The 27,048-nt window shown below is 34.9% G+C and overlaps 1 protein-coding gene across 1 annotated transcript in view; it reads left to right on the top strand.

Moving 5' to 3' along the window:
• Positions 1 to 390: 390 nt before the first annotated feature.
• LOC148945166 (pseudouridylate synthase 1 homolog) overlaps positions 391 to 27,048 on the top strand; it is a 380,996-nt gene continuing 354,338 nt past the window's right edge. The window contains exons 1-4 of the mRNA XM_089098564.1: positions 391 to 578; positions 11,077 to 11,238; positions 11,553 to 11,682; positions 18,801 to 18,967. Of these exons, the coding sequence (XP_088954690.1) occupies positions 572 to 578; positions 11,077 to 11,238; positions 11,553 to 11,682; positions 18,801 to 18,967 (466 nt within the window). The 5' untranslated portion in view covers positions 391 to 571. The remainder of the gene's footprint in view (positions 579 to 11,076; positions 11,239 to 11,552; positions 11,683 to 18,800; positions 18,968 to 27,048) is intronic.

Below are 27,048 nucleotides of genomic sequence, written 5' to 3'. Positions count from 1 at the left end.
GAAAATCGGCGCTGAATTTCGTAAATTGGTGCCGAAAACTAGAGTTTTTCAAGCTCAAATTGACGCTGATTTCTTTTAAATCGGCGCTGGAAATCAGTTTCCGAAATCAGCTACGTTTGTTCAGCCCTTAAGGGCTGGGCACACATAGCTGATTTCCAAATCAGCGCCGATTTTAAAAGAAATCGGCGTCGATTTGAGCTTGAAAAATTTTCTAGTTTTCGGTGCCGATTTACAAAATAAGTGCTGATTTTCATCATGATCATCACAAAAAATAAGGATGCAAGTCAGCCTGAAGTATCTGTGGTGAAAAACCCACTACTGAGCTGTATTCAGTCAAATAACTATTAATAAACTCCAGTTGACTATTTGTGTCCATGATTTTTTGTTTTGAAAGCTTTGCGCAATAAATTTTTCTTTCAACAAAATTTTTCTTACCGCTATCGTTTGTCCACTGATGCTGACATCGGTTTCCGAAATCAGGCACGTGTGCCTAGCCTTTAATAAAAAGGACAGATCTCGCTAGAAGCTTATAAATTTTAAATCGAGTAAACGTGTTCTGAGTCCAAGATTTATGAACTGTAAGTTATCTAAACTGCATAAGAATTTTGTTTAAGTTTTAGCTCACTTTGATTTTTGAGCAAAGAAATTTATCGATATAATATTTTTCGGAAACAATCAAACCATAAAAATTTCATGGTATTTGGCCTAGCATAGGCTAAGGTGAGCTTTTGCTTTTAGAACAATTGTTTTACAAAGTTGTTTATGTTTGCATTAAGTTTGGTAAAATTCTACTTTTCGCTTTCTTGGAAAGGGGCTAGGTTAGGAAAATGAAACTTTCAGGGATGGGTCTGCAGGCTAAAGTATGTCCCAGGAAGGTATTTTAAAGTTCCTACTTCCACTCCTTCTCTCTCTACAGGGTCCTAACCTTAACAATCTGTGTGCTATAAAAGTGAAACCTTGCACAATAGATCTTCTGCTCAAATGAAGTAGGCCTACAACAAAATTGTTTTCGGCTTCACAACTTGGCTTAATCCTAATTTGGTAACTTTTAGGCAGTTCATATTAGTGATGCATGAATAAAGTAAACATACCACTCAATGCTTTTTTTGGTCAATATATACCAAATCATATTATTGAGTTAGGACTAAAGTGAATACACCATTCAATGCCGTTTTTAATGCTGATTACGAATATAATAAGCATTTATATTGGGAATGAATTTCAGCCCCCCCCCTATATATGCCAATTCAGGGTTAGGTTAGGTATAGCCTATAGGGGGGGGGGGCTGAAATTCATTTCCAATAGAAATTCTTATTATATTTGTAATCAGCATAAAAAAAGGCATTGAATGGTGTATTCACTTTATTTGAAACTCAATAATATGATTTGGTATATATTGACTGCTTTTTTTGTGTTCATTGCAAATATAATAATCATTTTTGTTGGAAATGAATTTTACCCTCACTTTTTATAGGCCTATATTATATATTTGCACATTAGAGGGGATGGGGATAAAGTTTAAATTTGCCTCTTATTTGCATCAGAAATAAAATTTACCCCCACCTCCCTAATGTGCAAAATTAGGTTAAAATTTAGAATTGTGACTTCTGATAAGGACACATGTTAAGAAAACAATTCTTACTTTGAAATATGTATAATGATCCTAGTTAACATATTATCCAAGGGGAGAACCTTTATCATCTAGTGTTTCCTCTTTTTTCTAACTTAAAGGAAATAAAATTCAATTTTCTCCATGCTAAAATGCAATGTATAAATCTTTTGAAATTGCTGCTATAAATTGCCAAATAAATTGTTCTTATAGATAGTATTCATCCCAGCCAACTTCAATGGACTTTGTCAAGGCTGGAGCCTTGACCAAGTCTATTGATTTGAATTAAAGTTAGTTTAGGTTAGGTTATATTAATATTTTGAATTTTTGCCACTGCTTTATCTATCATTAAAAAAAATGGAATTAACAATGACCAGGATGAATGCTATCTGTAAGAACAATTTATTTGGCAATTTATAGCAGCAATTTTGAAAGATTTATGCATTGTGTTTTAGCATGGAGAAAATTGAAATTTGTTTCTTTTAAGTTGGAAAAAGAAGCAAAAAAGAGGAAAGACTTGATGATAAAGGTTCTCCCCTTGGATAATATGTTAACTAGGATCATTATACATATTTTAAAGTGAGAATTGTTTTCTTAATATGTCTCCTTATCAGAAGTCACAATTCTAAGTCTACCCAAATATATGCCCAGAATTGATATATAGGGGGTAAAATTCATTTCCAACAAAATGATTATTATATTTGTAATGAGAATAAAAAAAGGCACCAAGTGGTATGTTACTTTATTTGTAAGTCAGTAATATGAACTGCCAAAAATTTACCCCTAATTCATAAAGTTTTAAAGATATACAAATATATTTCCTAAATTTTGAAAAAAGAAAACATTGATATGGCTTAAAATTCTACTCAAATAGCAGGAATTGCATTTTCAGAACTAAAGCCAGAGAAAAAGAAACTGATAACTGAAAATTTGATGTTTTGTCAAAATTTTAATAGGTATGCCAATAGCCAAATCTCAATATAATGCCATGTAGTCAAATCTCAGGACCCTCTAGAGTGGAGGTAGATTCTTCAAAATACCTTCCTGGGACATACTTTGGTACTGTTCTATTAGCTGTAAAACACACAAGATATTGTATAGTAAACATGATAAAAGAAACTAGTCAACCAGATTCTTTCAACAGAGAATTCCTATGCTGAGCATTGCAAACAGGGGTTTCTCACTCCATTTACAATATTTAAACTTTAGTTTTTTGGGATTGAAGGGGGTAAAAAGGTACCTAGGTTAGGTAACGTTTTATATATATGCTATGCTTCACCCCCACACCCCTAATGTGCAAGTATATAGCCAAAATTTGTTTCTAAACTATTATATTTTTATGCTATTTCATTTTATTTCAATAGCATTAACCAAATTTCACTTCTTGCATATTTTGCAGCTAATAGAACAGTACCCATACTTTAGTCTGTAGACCCATCCCTGAAAGTTTCATTTTCCTAACCTAACTCCTTTCCAAGATAGCCAAAAGTAGCTAAAGTAGAATTTTAGTTTATAAAAATTCAGAATTCCTGTTTTTCCCCTTATAAAACATGGACAAGCCTATATTTGTTGTAATAGCCTTTTTCTTACCCTCATTGGAGAGGGGAGTGGTAGCACAGACCTAGGCTAGGCCTATTGCTAGTGTTAGTTTTAAGCTGATAAATTGGTAGAATTTTGGATTAATTTAGTTAAACTTGTATATAATTTTAGCATTAAAATAGGGTTAAAAAGAAAACAGTATATGGTCCCTTCTATTATCCCATCTAGATATATTAATTTTTTCACTCAGAAAGGAAAACTAGCCCCCCCCCCCCTCTTGATGGTTCTGTGAAGAGTCCAAATTAATAAAATTTTCTGTTGGGTAAAATTTTAGTCTTAGGGCTGTTTCCTTTCTTAGAATGCAGTTTAGATAGGTAAATAGAACTTTCAAGAAAGCATCAGCAGCCAAAAATCTCTTGGGTAGATATTTTGAAGCACTTCCATCCCCTTCTTCTCCCTCCAGAGGGCACTGATCTTTGATGGGCCTCAAGAACTTTTTGTTATAAAAGTTAAACCTTGTAAAATACATCTTCTGCTCAAATGAAGCACAAGAAAATTGTTACAATCCCACCTTATAGGCTATGGATTTGAATATGTCTAAATTTATTTCTCAAATTTAGAAAAAGCCCTTGATAGGGCCTAATATTCTACTCAAGTAACAAGAATTGCATTTTCAGCAACTAAAGGTAATAAAATAGAAATTGAAAACTCAAAGTTGAGGTGAAACATTTTTGTCAACTTTCAGATAGGTATATTGCTGCTTTTGATTCCCTTGTCAGAGAATAGGTATCAAGGATTAAGGCTGAAGATAGAGCCTGACAGGACCTCATCAACATGCTCCAAAGCAAATACATGGATACTGAGACCTGTAATAATACTCCCAAGTTTACAGTTGAGTCTGGTGTCAAGTAGGGATGCCCCCTATTGCCCACATTATTGAACTATGCAATAAATTGAATAACGCATAATGGCCTGAGCAACAACAGGGGTGTTGTCTATAATTAACTGGATGGCTTTCTTTAACCCCAAACAGACTTTGATTTTGCAGACACTGTTGCCTTGTTGAAAACCACAGCCAATTGCTTACAAGACATGATTGATCATGTCTCCAAGACTTCAAAGTGCATTGGGCTTACCATAAACAGTTCCAACACTAAAGCGATGGCTCTCAACCATTTTGCTCTATATCAAATCCTCATGGACAACAAACCAATTGAAATCATCAACAAATTCAAGTACCTTATGTTTATTTTAACGCCAGATGGTGGAGCTGGTAAAGACATTTCTGCCCAGATACCAAGTGATTGGGGAGTCTTTACTAGTCTGAAAAAGGTGCTATAGGCCAGATATGATATCTTGACAATGACCAAATTCAGAGCTTACATGGACATGCTTGATCACTGCTGCCTTCACTATATACTCCAAATCAGCAGATGGTCTATAATTTTGGATAGCAAGGTAAGAAGCTGTTGTGGCCAGACTGAAGAACTGTCCTCTATCATCAAAAGAGGTTGCCTCATACTTTTTGGCTACACTTTGCATCCAAAGGTACAATATGTTCAGACATCCTTATCTGCAAGCCAGTACCATCCTGGAGACAACATCAGGGAGGACAGATGAGGAAAATTTTGCAAAATTCAAAAAGGATCAAGCCATGAGGGGCTTCTGTAGGAAGGGCAGGAGATGGTACAAACACTGGCTAAAGATTGCTGGGGAAGCTGCAACTGACAGATCAAAGTGGTTGTCAGACATAATTCCAAAGTCCATTGGTGCTGCGTAATATATTTCTTTATGTGGCTCCTGCCAGAAGAAATGAGAAGAACTGTCTGGGGTAAATATTGGATACATTATAGTGAACATACCTAGAAATATAGTGAACATACCACTTGATGCCTTTTTATGCTCTTTCTAAACATAATTATTGGTTTTGGTGCAAATTCCATTTTAGCCTAACCTAAACTTATTCAAATATATTGCCCATATTATATGTTCCCAATGTGTTAATTTGATTATGTATTCCCCATGTGTTAATTCCCCAATTAAATATTATTAAAAAAAACTGATTAATGAAAATTGATAGTAACAGAAGTAAACATGGTAATAGAATTAATAAAAACATGCTGCATATTATAAGGTAAGAATTTGGGGTTATTTGTTATTTTATTTCCAAATGTAGCTCCACACTAATCTATTGGGGGTTCTAAAGGCAACACATAGATATAATAACATGCTTGATTCCAAATTAACACTCTTCCCAAAAACAGTGGTTGTAAGGCTATTGTCAAAATGAACAAAACAGTATAAAAAATCTATAATTAAGCTGTAGAACTTTTACTTTATAACTTGCAGACAAAATAAAATAGAATCTTCTTGTTAAAGAAATAAAATAAAATGTCAAGAATCCATTCAGCAAGATTTGTTTTCAGTTGAGGTTCTAGTAGTTCTGAAATTTAAATTGAGGTGTCTTCATTGCAAGGGATTTTAAGCAGATTAGCATAAAACAACAATATTTTGCTCTAAAAATCAAGACAACCTCAGTTTTCTTCAAATATTTACTGTCCTTGGAATAATTGGATCAAATGAGTTTGATTCTGCCTAGGCTTGCTACACTTATAATTTCTCACCATTTTATTTCTTGAGTGCATCTATGGTTTGGGACTGGATGGTGGCTTTTGAGAGGCTGTTCCAGTGAGGGACAGTGTGTAGAGAGAATAAGTGCTGGCACTTACGTCAATGGCAATGGGGGACCTGCAGCTTCTTTATGTGACCTCTTGTTGTACCTGCAAGGGGTGAGGAGAAAACCTGACCCAAGAGGTCACTTTCAAGCAGTTTCTGAGTAACAATTGTGTCTTATCTCTTCCTTTGATAGACTAGGATGGGGGGTTTGAGGGAAACAAAGTGCTCCTCATATGGCTTGTCTTGCAAAGCTGGTATGAGCTTTGTTGCTTGCCTTTGGACACTCTCTAGTGCTTTAGCCCCCATCTTATAATGGGGAGACACTAGTGTCATTCCTAATTTCAGGTGTCGATGTACAGTAGCTTTGTACAGCTTCTTGACCACAGACAGCTTCGTGGTGGTGAATGTTTTTTTTTTATGAGCCCTAGGGCTGGATTTGCCTTAGCAACTTGAGCTCGTGTTGCTTTGGAACTTGATTTTGTCACTGACAATAGCACCCAGGATCTTCTCCTCACTTACAGCTTCAAGTAGGCCATCTCCAATATGGTAAGGTCATCTAGGGTTGTTGTGTCCAAGATGCAGGACTTTGCATTTTGATATGTTGAACTGCAAACACTACTCAGAAGACCATCTAGATAGTTCATCTAAATCCGCCTGTATTGTTGAGCAATTGGAGGTAATTTGGGCCTGTCCTATGAGCTTGCAATTGTCAGCATATAGTGTTGGTGGGTTTTTTTAGGTGAGTCACACAGTTGTTAATATACATGCTGAACAACATGGGCCCCAGGATTGTGCTCTGTAGAACTCCACAAATGACAGAAATTTCATCAGAATAAACAGTTTTACCAGGGGCATCATAACATACTACCCTCTGAGTTCTTCCAGTAAGAAAGGCTTGTATCCAGGCAACTATATCCTCATGCACCATGTATGCTTCCAGTTTCAGGAGAAGAAGTTGATGTTGTACTTTATCAAAGGCTTTAGCTTGATCAAGCAATATGACATCCATCGGAAGGCCATCATTCAAGAGTCTGGTCACAAAATCATATGATTCAATGAGGTTTGTGTCAATTGAGTGACCTTCATGGAAACCATGCTGACTTTTTAAAGTGACTGATTTCTTTCAAGGTGAGAGACCAGTGCATCATTTATGATGCTCTCAAGGACCTTGCATACAACAGAAGTAAGACTTATAGGGCAATAATTACTGGCTTGGTCCTTTCTCCCTTTCTTGAAGATGGGCTTGATGTTGGTCAGCTTCCAATCACTTGAGAGCACTTTGGAAGTGAGTGACATCCCCAACATCACTGCTAATGGCCCAGCAATTTGTTCAGCTGCTTCTTTTGATAGTCTGGGTTGTAGGTTATCTGGCCCTGCAGCTTTATTTGCATCCAGTCTTTTAAGCCTTTTCAGAACATTCTCTATACTTATAGCTGTCATTTACATTGGTTCTCCAATTGGTTGCTCTGGTAAAGTGGATGGAGGGTTGGCTATGGGCTGAGGGGGGAAATTTGTACCAAGGCTAGGAGTTGAGCAAATCCCCTTTAGCTTTAGCCTCTAAGGCCTTTGTGTCATCGTCTTTCATGAGGTCAGGGATACCATTTCTAGAGGGATTAGCTGCTGAGACATGGTGCCAGAACCCCTTTGGGTTCTGCTTTGCATCAACTGCAATTGCCTCCTTGTGGTTTTCTAAGATCTTCTGACTCAAATTTCTTTGCCCGTTTCTGCATTTCTTGAACATGTCATAGTGGTTATCACATCTGCAATTTACGTATTTGGTCTGTGCCCTTTTTCATATTCCTTCTAGCCCTTTTGACTACTTTGGGTAGGAAGGGGAGTGTTTTTGGGAGGGGCAACGAGTATACCCAGGTATGTTTGTTTTCTGCAGCTAGGACTTCTGTCTTAATTTCCTCCCAGCTATTTTCTATGTTACCACTGTTCATCACACTCTCCCATATTACCTTTGATAGGTCCTGCCAAATCAATCCATAGTCTGTAAAGGATAATTTTTAATTTATTTTCCTTCTTGAAGTTCACCTGTATCTCAGTCAATATACAAATATGGTCACTGCTTCCAATTGCAGGATGATAGAAAGTAGAAATAATTTGTCCAGGGTCAATTGTCACTACTAAGTCTAGTAAGGAGCATTGTTGCTGGTGCCTGAATTGTGTTGGTTGATCTATAACCTGTGCCAGTAAGTTGCCAGTGAAGGGTTTAGTAGTGACACAGGAGGGGCTATTTTCAGAGGGGAATCCTATATCTTCAACCCACTTAACATCACGCATATTAAAATCTCCAAACAAAAAGATTGTTGAATGTTCATGGGTATTCATCTTAGACATGGGATCAATTACAGCTAGGTGTGAAATAAATTGATTGGGGGCAGATAGACTACAGTAAACCACACCTATTATAAAGGATTCTGATCCAATATGGAGTTTCAGGCAGACATACTCAACCCATCTACTGTCAGAATTAAAAAAAAAAGTAATTCACAGTTTCCGTTCTCAGTCAAGTTCTGCAATATATTGCTGCTCCTCTCTGACCTTCAGGGTTATCCAAATTGCTTCACTGACTGAATCCTGGGATTTGGATATGAGACTTCCAATTTTGACACTGAAATTCTAAGGCAAATTTCGCAAACACAAATAACGTCTGTATCGAGATCAAAACACACAGCTTTCAGTTCATTAAGTTTTGGAGCAAGAGTATCAGAATTTGTGTAAAAAACACAAGCTTTTCTAGAGTTTTTTTTTCATTTCTGATTATTATCTTAGCAGCATTGCCGCTAGTACAAGAGCGACTGATTCTGATTTCACTTTCGCCACTGCTCTCACTGCCAGTAGTGTCACTCTCGCTCTCACTGCCCAAACAGGCTGTTTCAAAAACTTTGTCTGTTGAGACCAGTGACTCAGCACTGGCAAAGCTTGAATTTGTTTCACTGCAAATGATTTCTTGGTTCCTATTTACACTATTTACATCACTTTGTGCCACATCAGGTGCTCCATCTGTCCTGGGACTGGGGGTCCCAAGGGCGGCCAGTTTTTTTGCCACAATGACCCTATTTCTTATTCCCAGATTCTGCTCACTGACCATGATTTTTATGACATGATTTGATTGACCTGATTTGACCTGACATGTGAGATATGATTTTTTAAATATTGCAGGTACATCCTTTTGATTACATGGATGTATATAATATCTTTCGATTTAGTTTAATATGGCTCAAAAGTTTTAACTTAATATGCTTAGCTATTCCTGAAATTTTGCAGATATGCCCTTTTGACAACATGGATCCACATGGTGTTTCTTGATTTAGCTTAAAATGTTCTGGTAGTTTTTACTTGATTCCCTTATCTGTTCCTGGAATATGTCAGATATAGCTCTTTTGACCACACAAATATTTGTAGTGTCTTTTGACTTAGTTCAATATCCTCTGGAAACTTCAACTTAATACCTTTAGCCATTCCTGAGATATTGCAGATCCAACATTTTGACAATCTGGATGCACGTTCTGTATTTGGGTTTAGCTCAACATTTATTAAAACTTTTAACTATTTAACCTTAGTTGTTCCTGAGATATTACAGATACACCATTTTGGCAATCTTAGCATAAACTGTGTCTCTTGATTTAGTTCAACATACCCCAAAAGTTTTAGCTTAATAACCTTGCTGTTCCTGAAATATTCCAAATAAGCTCTTCTGAAAAATTGTTTGAACATCATTCACCTTAATCCCCTTAGCTATTTCTGGGGTATTGCAAATTTGCCTCTTGGCAATCTGGATACATGTAATGTCTTTGTTTTAGCTCAACATACCCTGAAAGTTTTAATTGAAAGTTAAAACGTTTTAACTGAAAGTTAAAACTTTGAAAGTTAATGACCTTAGTCTTTTTTAAGGTTCTGAGAATATGGTCTATTGACAACCTGGAAGCATATACTACATTTTGATTGAATTCAAAATTGCCAAGAATGCCTTGAAAGTTTCATCTTGCCCAGTTGGCCCAATTGGTGTAGTCACAAACTTAGCCATTCATGGGATCTGGCAGATACACCCTTTTGACAACCAAGATGTGCATAGTACCTTTTGCTTTTGTTCAACATTCTCTATAAGTTTCACCTTAATACAAAGCCTTTTTAAACATGCCCCTAGGATGCCCAGTATCAAACATATTCCTTTTCTCAACAATTGGGGAATCAAATGGTGCTACTCTGTTATTATAGTTTTTCCTTAAGAAAAGTCAAGAGACAAGATTGTTACCTCAAATTGGCTTTTTTTCTACATTGTAGACTAATTGTCAAAGAGAAATATGAAGAAAATGGGCTTTGATGACTGTAGAAAATGTGCAGAAAATGCAGACTTGGGGGTATACAAGTACAAATAATAACTGAATAAAGTTTGGTTTGAGTGATTAATCTCAGTATTTATTTAGCCTAAAACATTGCATCATGGATTGCCAAATACAAAGTGGAGGTTAGAAGATTCTTGTGGAGGAGGGTGTCTGACTTTCAAAACCTGTATTTTGAGCCTCCAGCTATTTTCTATTTGCAGATATGTCCCAGCACTGTTATAGCCACTAATAGTGCCACAACTTTTTTCTTCTTAGCACTGAATGCAGTTTTAATTTCGGCCCAACAAACCAGCTGCTATATTTAGTGGTGTTGACCAATGTAATGCCAGTTGATTGATGCCAGTCTTTTAAGTTTCATAAATATCCAATTCATGAAGTTCATTCCCAAAATTAAAATTCTTTAACAATGCAAAAATCCAAGGTATGAAAGCTAGCTAATCTTTGGATAAACGTTTGAGGCGAGGTTTTTTTTTGGATTACTTGATAAATCAATAGTTAATAAACATATACTTTGCTGTAAGCTTTATGTGCCCCATCCAGTAATGGCTTTAGCAATACATTTTGCAGTATTATCTACTGTTTATTGCTTCTTTTCCTTTTTATTTGAGTGATTTTGCTTTTGTTATAAAGGGTACAAGCTGCACAGAGTACAGGAAATTCTGAACAAAAACGTTTTCTAATTAATGAACCTTAAGTAATCTGCTCATGCAAATTTTGATCAAGTCAAGATGGAGACAAAACAAAAGAATGAAATAGAAAATGGAATAAAGTATAGTAGATGTCTATGGTATCAGGAACGATGATTTCTGGGATGTCTATTTAGTCTAAGAGAAAAACTTCCACAAAGACAAAACTCAGACATGACTATGAAGAGCAGATGTAACCTATTTTTATTTTTAGGTCTCTCAGCTGCCCGCCTCTTACCAAGGTATCCTAGTTTAGCAACCCATCAAATCCTAAAGTATTGTTCTCAAGTATTGAATATGGCTGAACTAAAAGAAAATACCGTTAATCCACAGGCTGATGAAAACCCTCCAAAGAAAGTAAAAGTAGACCTAGAAGGTATTTATTTAATTACTCTATGTTTTGTGCAAATCAAAGAATTTAAATTGTTGTGGAACAAAGTTCTAGTGCAACAATCAGTATTTCTAGAAAATGAAGACGAGATCTTTTATTCTCAGTAAAAGTGTTGATTTAGCTGCTGTGCATGGGTGGAGTAGCTTCTGGAAGCATGTGAAGATTTTTTTGTTTGCTTAATTACTGGTCTTTTTTCTCTCTTCGACCTCTATCTTCTTTTCTCCCTTTCTTTTTCTGTATCCCAATCTACTGTGTATAATGGAAACTGCTGGATTAATTTTCGTCGTTTTGATTTTCAGATGTAGTAAAGACAGAAGATTTACCTAAAGTCGAAGGTGGACTATCAGAGGAGAAAAGGCTAAGGATAAAAAAGAAGAAACACTGCATGCTTATTGGCTATCTTGGAAAAGGATATTACGGTATGCAAGTGTGAGTTAACCAAAGGGTTTTATTCTACTAAAAATTATTGTTGAATGTTGGTTTTCTCTCTGGCTCTGTTCCAAAACTCCGTGAAACGTTTCTTTGTTACCATTAAAGTGGGATTGCCATAGATACCCTAGATTAATTTCAATTCCCTCCTCTGTTTTTTGTTCACTGTAATAATCTCAGAAATGAAATAGAGCGGCAATTGATGATAATGGCTTTGTGCATTAAGCCTGCAATGATTTTCGCATAATATAGCATGAAAGCAAATTATAATAAGCAGGGGTACTTATCTGTTATAGCACCAACATTCCATTGACGCACTGTAGAACCGGTTTCTTTTGTTAGTTTCTTTTGGCTTAGCGTGAGACAAGACAAAGACAAGTGACGGAATAGATGCGAAATATATAATTTTGGCTAACACATTTTGAATGCAGACCCGCTATACTTTACCCTCCCCCCCCCCCCATTCCTAATGTGCAAATATATAGCCCAAATTTGTTTCTAAAGTATTATATTTGTATCATACTTGGGTATATTTCATTAGGATTAACCTACCTTCACTTCTTGAGTGTTGGCGTTATATGGTATGATTTATGATATACATTTTGTTGCAGTTCTTTTTTCAAGATTCATTCTCAAGTTATTACTTCTTAACCCTTTGCACAGAGCCAAAGGCATGCCTGAGATTAATTGGAAATGAGCTTCTCTTCCCCTAAGAGCTCTTTCAAAAGTCTGCTGCGGACTAAAATTTACTTCATATATCAAGGCACATTATTAATATATGCACAAGTTAATTGGATATAAATCCTGTGGATGAAACTGTTCATGCAAAAAGGTTCAAACTATGATTTATGTTTTCGAGTTATGAAAACGTCAAACATACGGCTGCTCTTTTAATGGGGAAATGAGGAAGTGTTATTAAAGTGGGTACATGTGTTTTTATGTTTTTTTTACTGTTTTTTTTTCTTATAATAGGCCTATGCATATTCAGCAGGCAAAAAGCTAAAAATATATATATATAAAAAAAGCTTGTCTCCTGAGTACCAATTTTTGCTAAAGACAGTACAGTAATTTTTCAAATCAGTTCAGTAATTTACTGCTGAATATTCTTATTCTTTCTCACTCAAATCATTCTATAATTTATTCCTGGCAACTAATGTTAAAATTTGCTTAAAACTAAAAGTTAGAATTTTTGCTAAAATAAAGAACAAATTATTCAATTAGACTTCTGCAAAATTTAAATATACTACGCTCAATTTTTGTAAAGAACCATATCTGGAAGAAGTAAGAAAGATGGAGGTCAACATGGGTTGCCAGAAGAAAACAAAAAAATCCAAACTTTTGAGGAAGTGACCGAAGTGCAAACTTAGACTGAACATATGTATTGTTTGCCTATTACTAGGCTACCCGACTACAGCCAACAGACATAGCGACATATATTAAAACAGATTTACTGATCTAAATGTTGTTTGACTGGGCAAATTTGTATCATTTTAATCTATGTGTGTGCATTAACGTACTGACTGTCTAGATCTAATTTATCCCAAAGAGGACGTCATATGCGCTTTAATGGTGAGATTAGCCTTCCTGCAGAGGTAATTAAGTGGAAGAGCACCATTCTGAAAGACATATGTCTAGGCAGATTGGGATGGATTGAACTACAAATCCGATTCTTGCAGAAATCGGCGGCATCCAACCTAGCCTAACTTGGTATAAAAAATTAACTTACTTAACTTTTTCGCATGCTGAACAACGGCCTACATAGCGTAGGTACCGATCTCCTGATTCTCTGCCTTTGGCTGGGAGTGCAATGCGTGTTTGTGGGAAAATCATCTGATGCTTTTCATCTTTTTACCCAGATTTCTTCAAGTTCCCATGTAGAGCTGGGGCGAAGATAGATCCATCAACAAATTCACAATATAATTTATCACCTTTAGAAAATATTTTAACACTTCAGTAAGTATGTGCAGCAAAAAATAAAGGAGATGATACCTATTAAAGGGAGAAAAAGATTCTAAGGCGTTCGCCTTAGAATCAAAATGGGACAAAAATGTTATATCTTGATTAAAGAGCAAAGTACCACCTTTTGAGGAATTTTTTGTGGTATGCAAAGTGTGTGCATATTTTCACTGAATGAAAAATGTGGGAAGTAGAAATTACGCAAAACATAAAGTAAATATAGAAAACAAAAATAAGATATTCTGATCAAAAGAATCTGTTTTTTTTTTTTTGCTGGATGGTTGAAACTGGAGATTGCCTTAGAAGAAACTTACGTCTATAGATGTAAATCAATTAGTGATAATTGTCGATGAATCGTGCTTTTTAAGCCTTGGAACCCTTTATCCAGAAATATCTGGAATTACGACTTCTAGAGAAACGATCGTGTGACCAGAAATGGGTTTTGCGAGCTATCCTAGCCATATTTCTAGACGAAAACCTCTACAGGACATTCGGGCTGTGAAACTGAAACTCTCTCGGAATTTAGACATTATCAAGAAACTGAAGTATGTATTTCAGAATTGTGCCATAATTTGGCAGTCGACATTAAAAACACGCCTGAAACTTGATTCAATCCAAAGGCGTGCACTGACAACTATTATAAATGCAGATGACTATTCTTTTCTTGGTGCACCTTGTCATCTGTCCTACTCAGTTTGTGGTCTGTTTTGGTTGATATCTGAAACATGATTAAAACAGGCGATATACTTTTGACCTTCAGGTTACCTGAATTCCTAGAGTACGTTCTGATTTTTCCCAGTTGCTGTGTGGAACATTCATCCACAAGAGCTAAGATTTAGGAGCTCCCTTGGGTTTTTCAAAATTAGTTTAAAGAAATATTTAGTTAAAGATTAAAAAGTTGAAGATAATTTGAATTGGGTGAAGTTTAGGTTTTTCTTTCTTTTGAACATTAATTGAGTTTTTTTTTTTTTAGTTTAAATAGGTAAGGCGGTGGTTTATCCAGGGTGCAAGGGAAAAACCCTATTATTAAGATTAATTGAACGCATTTATTGAAGAGGTGTTTGTCGTACTAATACAGGTACTAATATAAATGAATAAATAAATCTTAAAACGAGTAAAAATTTAATTGAGTATGCAAATCAAGCTTAAAATGAACAAAAATCACTACAAATAAAAGTTTGGCCCCATTCCTTAACTGTAAAGGTATCAAGCCTTCTGCGTAGTGCCAGGCTTAATGCTTTCACATTTAGGGAAGGGGGCAGTAGCTAAGCTCTTGTTTGTAGTGATTTCTGTTCGTTTCAAGCTTGGTTTGCATATTCACTTTAAGTTTCACTCATTTTAAGATTTATTTATTCATTTATATTAGTATGTTTTGTATGTTTGTTTGCATTGATTTTTTTTTTTCTGTTCGTTTGGATTTCATTTATACTTCAGTAGCAAAATATTGTTTTTCGTTTTAAGCTTGATTTGCATATTCAATTTGATTTTTACTCGTTTTAAGATGTATTTATTTATTTATATTAGTACCTGCTGTGTGTTTGTTGGCTATGACTGCTTATTTAATTTCTGTTCGTTTTGGGTTTCATTTACTGTTCAATAGTAGTTTCTAGTCGTTTTGAGTTTGAATTATTATGGATTTTTATTTCTGCTAATGTTAAGTTTAATAAGGCCTTTACTTTTCTTTGAAAAACTTCTATTTCGGAAAGTTATTTTTTGATTAATCATTAAAAAAAAGATGAATGTTTGATTCTGGGTGTGTTCAGAAAAGCAAAGGGTATTAGGGTGAAATTTCGGGGAATGTCGTGGGGTACATTGAACTATATTAAAAGACACTATACATCCAGGTCGTCAAAAAGGCTGTTAGGAACGGTTCGAGGTATTAACTGGAAATTATCAGGGCCAGTACTACTGTTGATAGTGCTATGACTTCAACTGCAAATATTTGCGACGGCCACTGTGACTGCTTTTGACTACGAGTACTCATAACTGTGACTGCAACTACTTGTGCCTGTGATTACTTCTACCTGCAGCTAATTTCAGGGAATTTCAAGGGGAATACCGCGCAAAACCAAAACGCTTTCTGTATGCTGATTAATAAAAGGGTATATCAGCAATATCTGAGGTATGGCTAAGAAAATTTCTGGGTGTGTTGAGAGGGATACTAGAAACTGATTGGAATCCACCAGCAACCCTCCCCAGCATTTTAGCCTTCTTAGATGTCCCCTGCCCTCAAACATTGATCAAAACTAACAAATATTTTATTCAAAATGGTCAAAATTTCTAATAGCTATGCCTCAGAGGATGCCAACCTTCCTCCCACCTTCACAGCCCCTTGGGCTAGGATTTTAAATTGTGCAGTTTACTTGTTGTTAATACACAGGGCGTATCATTGGGAAATGGGAGGACGTTTGATCCTAGATGTGTCCGAAAAGGCTAAGGGCATGCTGGACAAATCAAACACACTATGTGCATCCTGATTATCTAGAAGACGTATCTGGAATATCTTAGGAATATCTAAGGATATTAATTTGGAACTTTTAAGACTTCTGTTACTACAACTGCGACTATTTGTGACTATGAATACTTGTCATTGAGACTGCTTGCAACTTTGAGTACTTGCGACTTCGTCTGTCACTACTTGTGACTGTGACTGCGACTGCTAATGACTCTAACTGCAACTGCTTGCGACTAATTCTCCTGGTGAATATTTTTAGTAAATGTTGAGGGAGAGGTTGTTGAACAACATCAAAACCCATTATGTGCATGCTGGTTGTCAAAAAGGTGCATTTCCAATATCTAAGGAACAGCTTAGGGTATTAAGTTGAGACTTTCAGGGTGTGCTGTGGAGGATGTTTGAAAGTCTTTTGGGGCCAAAGGACCCCTCTTCGTCCTTTTTAGATCCCCCTCATCACTGATCAAAATTTTGAATAGCCACTTTGTTCAAAATACTGAAAAGGTATGATACCTATCCCTCCTCAGATACCACCCCCCTCGCAGCTTCTGAAGAAAAGGTTGTAAATAATGCAATTTTCTAATTGTGCACATACAAATTTATCATTAGAAAAGGAAGGAATTTTTAATCTTGGTATGTCCGAAAAGGTGAAGGGTGTTGAGGTGAAACATTAGGGATGTTCAACCAAATTAAAACGCACTATGGGGCATCGTTATCGAAAAGGTATGTTTTAGAAACGGCTAAGCTTATAAACTTTAAAATTTCAGGGCCACTACTGCTGTGACTAAGACTACTTGCGATTTTATCTTGCGACAGTTCGTTACTGCGACTATGATTGCTTGTGATCGTAACTACTTGTGACTTCGATAACGACTACTTGCGACTGGGACTGTGAATACTTTTGGTGGCTACTGCAAATACTTGCGACTTGGAATGCAATTTTAACTGCTTGTGACTTTGACTACTAGAGACTGCGACTACTTGTTACTACGACTGTGACTATGGCGAATTACGATCGGAACTGTGACTAATGGTGACTATGACTACATAGGACTGTGACCACTATCGACTGCGATAACTTGCGACCTTGACTAGTTGTGACTATGATTTCTTGCAACCGGGACTACTTATGACTGTGACTACTTTCGACTGTTGTTGTGGCTACTTGCGACAAAGACAACTTGCAACTACGACTATGACTACTTGCGACTACAAATACGACAACTTATGATTACAACCATTACTGGAATTGCTTCTACTGCTGCGATTCCGACTCTGGCTGCAAATAATGTTGCTACTTCTACTGCTATAACTAGAGCTGTTGAAATAAATTATAGTTTGAGTGCATCCTACATGTCAAAATGGCATAGTACATTCAGGTTGTCAACTTATCTGCAGTATCCCACGAATGGCTTAGGTTAACGAGTTGAAAAGTTCTGGGAATGTTGAGGGGAGTGTTGCACTAACTAAAAAAACACTAGGTACATCAAAGTTGTTAAAAGGGCGAATCTGGGCGTAACAGTCAGGGAAGGTATTAAGTTGAAACACTCAGAGAATGTTGAGAGGGATATTAAACTTAAGATACTATAAGCATCGTGGTTTCCAATAGGCGTAGGTGTAGTATATCAAGAATTGCTAATATTATTAAGTTTAAACTTCTGGGAAATCTCGAATTGGATGTTAAACAAAATAAAAAGACACAATATGCATCCAGGTTGTCAAAATACTTTAGGAATAGTTAAGGGTATTATGTTGAAACTTTCAGAAAATGTTCAGGGGATATCGAACTTAATCAAAATACGACTATTTGCATCCTAAAAACAAAATTTATTATACATATTGTTATATTTATAACGTAGAATATAAAACAGATTATAGTTAAATCAAATCTTGAACTGACGAGATTCTTAGGAATTAGTATCATTATACGTTAAATATTCAGATTATTTTTATTAGTTATTCCCACTCATTTTTTTATGTTTTGAGAAAAGCACAGTGTTGAAAATACATGTAGTTTTCAATAAAACAAAAATGACGTAATATGCTTTAAAACTTTTACAATTAGGGGAGGGGGAATAACCACAATCCTGTAGCTTTTGTTCGTTTTAAGTTCGACTCAAATATTCAATTTAATTTTTGCTCGTTTTAAGACTTATTTATTCATCTATATTAATTTGTGTTTTTTTTCGTTTTAGATTTCATTTATTCTTTGGTAGTAACTTCTGGTCATTTGAATTATTATACGACTTTACTTTGCTCTTCTTAAGTTTAAAGTTGTTATTTATTTTTTTTTGAAAAATTTCTTTTTTAGAGAGTTCCTTTTAGTTGATATAATTAGACCCCATTGAACCTTCCAACCTTGATCATGCAACAAGCTTCAAATTGTTATTTTGTTTTCCTGTAAAACTGGACAACGTCTCTAGATTTACCCCTCAAATTTGGGAAGAATTAGAAAATTTTGCTTCATATTAGACATAACAGCCTGAATTCGCATAGCCAAGTTGTAAAACACGAATCCACTTGTGCCACTGATGAAAAATCTTAATTGGTTTTTTTATTTTGTTTTTTGTCTTTTGTCTTATTTTGTCTTATTTGTTTTTTTTATTTGTTTTTTTTATTTAAAAGCTATTTTTAATTGGCTTCTGACTAGTTTTCAGTGCGAAAAAAAATTTGTAGTGAGCTGATTACGTTATTCTTTTTTCTTTTTCAGCAACAAGGGGTTGCCTACTATTGAAGGTGAGCTATTTAAAGCATTCAAAACTGTCGGTATTATGGACGAAGACTCGTATGAAACCCCACAAAAAATTCAGTTCCAAAGGGCCGCCAGGACAGACAAAGGCGTATCTGCTGTAAAACAAGTTTTATCCTTCAAAATGGGTAAGATATTAGTATGTTAAGCACCTAGGGTAATTTAAGATAAACTGGTAGGTAAATTTTTCAAACTCTGTTCTATAAACCGTATTGTAATTACAGTAGAGTAGAATATAATTTACACTCCAGTAGAACGTAATTTAATATTAGTTAATGTAATAATGGCGGTACTTGTATTATATGCGCCCTACCTAATGTTCTTCTAATATGTTTCTCTGACGCTCAATCGTGCAATATACCACAGTAAGATAAAAATATAATAATGCTTTATAAACAACTTTTGGCTATATATTTGCACATAAGGGAGGGGGGGTAAAGTATACAATTATTCTACATATTATGCAGTAAGAATTGTAGTCTAACTTCACACTAGAACAATAGGCAAATTTTTATATAAGACAGTGGAGCACAACTTTAAATGAATATTTTGACCCTATATCCAAAGGCCGTCCTCAGCAAAATAAATGAAGAAACAACCAATATAAAAGAAACTCACATTAAAATTCAATCGTTAAAACTAAACAAAAATTTTCAAAACAGCCCTAGCATCATTACTTCAAGGATATTCAACCAGGACTGGTACATCAAACGAAGTGAAAAAAGACAATTCATTCAAATGGAATAAGAAACACTTACAGACAAGTTCTTAACCTAATCTTGCCTTTTTGGCAGGCAGCCTAGAAGGTCTATCCGTAACAGGTTGAGTGGCATTGTTTACTGATTTTTTAATATTACTAGTCAGATCATTTCTAATTATATTTGAATATAAGGCATTAAGCGAATATTCCCCCAAATCCCTATTTATAAAAGTATTACTATTTATTTTGATTCTAATTTCAACTGCTTCTCGAACAACCTGTTTTATGCCTAAATCATTGCTATTAAGGGAAGTTTCTTCAAAAAGCATTTTATGGCTAGGATTATCATAGATATGACTGCTTAAAGCAGAATCATAAGAAATATTTGTACTAATAGAATTTAAAGCTTTAGTTATGTCATCTTTGTGTTGTTGTTGGCGTTTTTCTAAATTTTGATGGGTTCTACCAGCATAAAAGTTGCCACAGTCACATGGTATTTGATCAACCCCCTATGGCGAGTAACTGGGCTTATATGTTTACCAGAGTTTAGGAGATTCATGATTTTAAAATAATTGGTAAATACTTCATAAAAATTATTTTGTGTGCAAACTTTTTTTAAACTTGTAGTGACTTTTGGAATATATGGAAGGTAAATTATATTTGAGGGCTTGGTGGGGACTTTACATGTTAAAAGATCCTTGGTTCTACGGGAGTATCTTGCCAATCTTCAGCTAATTGTGTTGTTAATAAAGACAATAGGATAACCGTTTCCAAAAAGTATGTCTCTAATAAAATTTGATTCATCTGTGATGTGAGATTTAGAGCAAATATTTAGGACACGATCGACAAGAGAGGTAACAACAGCTGTTTTAACTTGTGGGAGTGATTGGATTTAAAATGTAGATATCTGTTGTGTTGTGTGGGTTTTGTGTAAATTGTAAAATCCGGTTTATCAATGCTACGAATAATTAATACATCCAGAAACGGTAATTTATTTGCATTTTCAATTCCTAAGGTAAATTGTAGAATCGGTCAGATATATTAAGGTGATCTAGAAAACCTCTAAGTTCATTTTCTCCATAATTCCAGAGTGATATTACATCATCCATGTAACGCCCCCAATAGACATGTTTTAAAAAAATATGAATTTAAGGCCGAATTTTCAAGGTGTTCTACATAAATATTCGCTAATACCCCAGATTGCGGTGCCCCCATGGGGAGGTCCTTTATTTGTTGATAAAAAGAATTACGGAACTGAAAATATGTTGAATACTTATTACAAACTTTTACTAGGGACATTAAAACCTCGCAATCTATTCCCGTTGTTGTATCTTCAATTAAATGATAGTTTTCTTCTATTTTATTTTTTGATAATTGCTCAGATATTGCTACATCAATATTTGTATCCATAGCAACTATTTCAAAACTGCTTACTATTGTATTTTCTAAAATGCTTGCATTTTAAGTTTTTCCGCTAAATCTACCGAATGACATATGTACGATTTTTGGGAATAGAGGAAAGGCTATGAAGGCTGTACATAACCACTTTCCAATATTGGAAATAGGGGCTTTATTACATGTTATAATTGGCCTTAAAGGAATACCTTGCTTATGTAAATTCGGTAAACCGTAAAATTTTGGGCAAAAGCTACCATGGGGGAAAAATTTATTATATAATTGTGGGGTGATTTTGCCATTTTGTTTTAGATTCTTTAATTTGGTTATAATTTTATTTGCAAACTTATCAGTATGGTTGTGAGTAATGGTAGTATATGTATTTTTATCTTTTAAGTGTGAATAAATTTTGTTGTTGTAATCTAACATATCCATGACTACAAGTGAATTCCCCTTGTCTGCTTTTGTTATTAGTCGTATAATTGAAGGGTCTTTGTAAAGATTAGACTCTTTTTTTTCTTTTTTTTTTATGTTGTGCAAAATTTCTGGTGTCAAATTAGTAGGAAACGTAACTTTTTTTTGGCTGCCGTAAAGTGTATTTATAAAACAAGATCTAACTTCATCTGGGTTAGAAATAGATGTGTAGAGTTTGTGCAAAGAAGATTCTAAAGAGGAAACTATATCTGCCTCAGGAACTTGTTTTGGTGGAAAAAGAATTTTGGACCTTTCTTAAGAGTGGATTTCCTTGGATTCAAGAGCTCTAGAGGAGAGATTAACGATAGTGGGTCCAGCAGTAAACCTCGGAGTATAAGTACGATAATTCATTGAAGATTTGTACCTCAGACTTTCCAATTTCTTATAAAGACGTTCCTTAGACAAACAAAAATCGTGACTAAATTAATTCCCGTCCAATCTAACAACCTGAGAAGCCCCTGCTTCCAATATTGGAAAGTGGTTATGTTCGGCCTTCAAACCTTTGCTCTATTCCCAAAAATTGTAAATATGTAATTCGGCAGATTTAGTGGAAAAACTTAAAAATGCAAGCATTTTAGAAAATAAAATAGTAAGTAGTTTTGACATAGTTTCTATGTATACTAATATTGATCTAGTAATATCTGAGCAATTATTAAAAAATAAAATAGAAAAAAAACTATCATTTTATTGAAGATTCAACAACATGAATAGATTGCGAGGTTTTAATGTCCCTTGTCAAAATTCTTAATAAGTATTCAATGTATTTTCAGTTCCGTAATTATTTTTATCAACAAATAAAGGACCTCCCCATGGGGGCACCGTTATCTGGGGTGTTAGCAAATATTTATGTAGAACACCTTGAAAATTCGGCCTTAAATTCATATTTTTTAAAACATGTCTATTGGGGGCGTTACATGGATGATGTAATATTGCTCTGGAATTATGGGGAAAATGAAATTAGAGGCTTTCTAGATCACCTTAATACATATGACCGAAATCTTAAATTTACCTTAGAAATTGAAAATGCAAATAAATTACCGTTTCTGGATGTATTAATTATTCGTAGCATTGATAAATTGGATTTTACAATTTACCGGAAACCCACACAAAACAACAGATATCTACATTTTAAATCCAATCACCCCCCACAAGTTATTGTGATACATTTGCTCTGAATCTCATATCACAGATGAACTTTATTTTATTAGAGACACACTTTTTGGGAATGGTTATCCTATTGTCTTTATTAATAGCACAATTAGCCGAAGATTGGAAATACACTCCCGTGAAATCAAGGGTCTTTTACCATGTCAAGCTCTCGCAAATCCCCCAAATATAATTTATCTTCAATATATTGCTAATGCCACTGCAAACTTAAAAAAAGTTTGCACACAGAAGATTTTGTCTGTAATATTTATAAACAACTTTACAATCATAAATCTCATAGACTCTGGCAAACGTATAACCCCAGTTACTCACCAAAGAGGGGTTTATCAAATACCTTTTTGTTGTGGCAACTTTTATGTTGGTAGAACCCATCAAAATTTAGAAAAACGCCTACAACAACACAAAGATGACATAACTAAAGCTTTAAATTCTATCTGTACAAATATTTCTTTTGATTCTGCTTTAAGATTCTGCTTTTTGATTCTGCTATGATAATCCTAGACATAAAATGCTTTTTGAAGAAACTTCCCTTATTAGAAAAGATTTAGGCATAAAATAGGTTGTTCTAGAGGGAATTGAAATTAAAATCAAAATATATAGTAATACTTCTTTAAATAGGGATTTTTGGGAATATTCGCTTAATGCCTTATTTACAAATTTAATTAGAAATGATTTGACTAATTATATTAAAAAGCTAGTAAACAATTCCACTCAACCTATTATGGATAGACCTTGTAGGCTGGCAGCCAAAAAGGCAAGATTAGCTTTAAGAGCTTGTCTGTAAGTGTTTCTTATTCCATTTGAATGAATTGTATTTTTTCACTTCACTTGATGTACCAGTCCTGGTTGAACTTCCTTGAAGTAATGGTGCTAGGGCTGTTTTGAAATGTTTTTTTTTTTTAGTTTTGACGATTGAACTTTAATGTGAGTTTCTTTTATATTGGTTTTTTCTTCATTTGTTTTGCTGAGGACGGCCTTGGATATAGAGTCGAAATATTCATCTAAAGTTGCGTTCCACTGTCTTATATAAAAAATTTCCCTATTGTTCTACTTATTGTTTATGATTGAAAGGCAGTGTGGTCTTCGTCGCTATTTACGTCTAACTTCACACTGTCCACATACTTTGCCCCCCCTATTGTTCAAATATATAGCCCCAAATTATATATTTTCCATCTATTTTGTCCCTTCTATTTGGCTTGCCTCACGCTTAGCTGAAAGAAACTAACGAAAGAAACCGGTTCTGTAATGCGTCAATGAGTGAACAACTTGAACGGTTGGGCATTTATCGTACAAGTACCATAATGGTGTTTATATTGCGTTAAAATGGAGCGAAAAACCAGTCAGTTAAGCTTTGTTCTGTTCACAGAAATCGGGCAACAACTATGTTTTTTGGCAAAGTAACTAATTTTACATACTAGGAAACTGTTTTTCTGGTGTGTTTGAACTTGGCATGAGCTGCGTATTGTAGCTTTGAATATTTTGCTACAATTTTGCGCATCTCTGATGACACCTTTTCATTCTGTGTTATAAGCACATATACTGCTAAACTAAGGTAGAAACAATAATTTGTTCAGGGCCCAAGAAATAAGTTTAAAACCTATTTTCCCGCTCCAGTATTGTGTAGTTGCTGAGTTGAGCTTTGAGAATGAAAAAATCATGCGAGTCCTTTAACTGGCCGGAATTTGTCGAAATTGCCCTTGGCTATTTTTCAGATTATGCAGAAGAAAAAGTGAATCTCAAAACCGCAATTTCTTTATTGTGATTACTTTTAAAGTTCTTTTCCATCTGTCTCATTACCTAATTTTGTGTTCAGAATCCTCTTAAAAGTTTTTATATGGTCTATGAGATCCCATAAAATTCCTGCTCCGGTCAATTGGAAGTTTAAGAGCACTGCTTCTGACCCTGAACTCTTGCTAAAGTTAAAAAAAAGTAAGTAAGTAAGTAATTTTATTGCCAGAAAATTTACGTGGAATGAGAACGTAGTATAACAAAGGAAAAAGAAAAGAAAAATCACACTATAAGGCATGAATACAAGTATTTACACATTATATACATTAGCAAAACTAATGGCACAGGATGGGTATCCATGGATTTCTTTTTCCTTAGCGTTTTTCAGAAAACTCTCGGCGACACGATTAACGCTGACTTTTTGATCGGATACACCATAGTTACGCATGATATTGAAGTTCCTCGTGCTTTGTGGAAGTCTCAGAAGAAACTTCGCGAATCGAAAAACCAGAACTCTTACTTTTGCACATGCAGCGGACGACAGGTATTTCCAAAAAGATGCTATACATAGTACATGTGAAAGGGCAATGGTATTATACAGTGACGCAAGACGTTTACGGTAGAGCCGATGTCTGCTGCCAGTTATTGACTCATACGCGATCCAGATTTTCACTTCTACGTGGCGTACAAGTAGCGCTCCGGTGGAGTGGAGGCTTCAACCGATTGGTAAATAAAGGTAAGTAATACACTCAGATGGTTTTACAACTGAATCGCCCAAAGATATTTCTTCTTCGCAGTGCTCCGCATTGAAAATCAAGACGGTAAATTTTGACACATTAAACAACAAACCTTCATTATTGTATTCCCTCTTCAGCACATCAAAATTCTTCGATAGTTGATCAGTGGACCTGTTCAAATTAAGCAAGTCGTCAGCGTACGTCATCAACAAAAAATCAATCCCTTTTGAAAAACAAGAAGCAGCTACTTGGGCTTGTGCCGGCAGAACGCTATTGTTGTGCAGACTCAGAGACACAACTGAGCCATGTCTAACCTAAAACACTGGTTTAATACATGCATTTAGTACAAAGGTCACATCTTCTTTAGTACACATATTAGGCTACATGTTGTTGAAAAGATTATTAAATAACATTATTAATCTGAACAACCAGAGTGCCCAATATGCTGTCGTGGGACCTGAGCTTCTTTCTCTCCACAAACCGTTATATATGACCAGCTTTCATTCCATTCAAGTCAAGATTATTGAAGAAAGTGCTCTAAATGAATAATCATTAATTATTTAACGCTCATTAAATGATTTAAATGAGTGAATATTATTCATTAGAATCAGTTCTTATGTAAGACAAAATTGTGTCTCATTATGTAAAACCAATGATAGTAGACAGGTCAGATTGGACCCATTTGGTCGCAAGAGCTTTTGGGCCATTTTCAGTGATTAAATAGATTGGTGGATGCTCGTTCTCGCGAGATCCATTCATCAGTCTTGATGAAGATAAGGGCCGTTTCGAAGCATCAAAAATAAATGAATTGTCAAAAATATAATTATGTCAACAAATTTTTGCTCCTCTCTTTAAGTTTGAATAATTTAACATAGAGATTTGTCTAAAAAGTTATAATAAGAAAGCGAACATTATGAAGGCGCTACACATTTTCTTTCATTCCTTGTAATTTCTGCTCGTTTTAAGTTTGATGTCTTATATTACTTAAATTCTGCTCCTTTTAAGTTTTTTTTATCGCTTTTTACTTATAGCTGAACAAGCCTACATGCATAGTTGAACTAAGATTCGCTGGTTTGCTTGATAAAAAGTTGAAATTTTGTAACGCTTTTATTTAAGTTTTTGTGCGTAGATCAAGGATAAATTTTGTGTCTTGTAACCAAAAATTTCTTGGAATGTGGTTGTTGGAAGACAAGGCAAGAACCAAGAATACCAATCTTGAATACCAAGAACCACCCCTTCTTGGAATATGATTGAGCTGACATTTGGATCCACAGTGATTTCTAATGAAAAAAACATTAGCGAGTATGCAGCCCCTTCGACACTTCCCATCTCACACAGCAAACTTTAGTTCAAGCCCCACTACTACTAAGAATTATACTAATTTTCATGTGATACCTGTTTCATACTGGTTCTACTGGCTGTTTTAAAGAAGTGCTAGCTACACTGTTGGGCTTAAGTTTTACAGGCTGTACTGGTGCAAATACTTAGAATTAAGTGTGCTGAGTGAAAATTGTTTTAAATATTTTTAATCTTAAGGTTAAGGTCTTGAAAGATTCTTGAATGGCTTCTTATTTTGAAATGGTTCTTTCAGCAAAATATATATCATTTTTTCTATTAGTATGAAGAGTGGCTTATAGCAAGATTTGGCGAAGAATAAAAGATTAGGATAAAAAAAAACGAAAGACTAAGGTTTTAGTCTGAAAATGTACAAACTAAGTGACCAGGAAACATTGAAGTTATTTAGACTATCAATGAAAGCATTTGAGATCGGGACCTGAAAATTGTGATTAATTAATTAATTATAAAAATCTCGTGAGTGCCCCTCACTTTCAGTTTTTGTCTTAAAAATTCAAATTAAATGGTAGGTAGGAAATATTTTTTTGGTTTAGTGAAGTTGAAGATTAAGTAATTTTTTTTATATACATTTTTGAAGTGCTTAGTCGGGGAGCAAGTTAAATAGATCCTTGTATACAATACGTCTTTCTGGGACACATCCTATCGGGTCTGG

This window comes from Artemia sp. Qi Xiang Cuo, chromosome 13 (genome assembly GCF_049724085.1).
Source record: "Artemia sp. Qi Xiang Cuo chromosome 13, ASM4972408v1, whole genome shotgun sequence".
Classification (NCBI taxonomy): domain Eukaryota; kingdom Metazoa; phylum Arthropoda; class Branchiopoda; order Anostraca; family Artemiidae; genus Artemia; species Artemia sp. Qi Xiang Cuo.
This window is presented reverse-complemented; position numbering and strand designations above follow the sequence as displayed.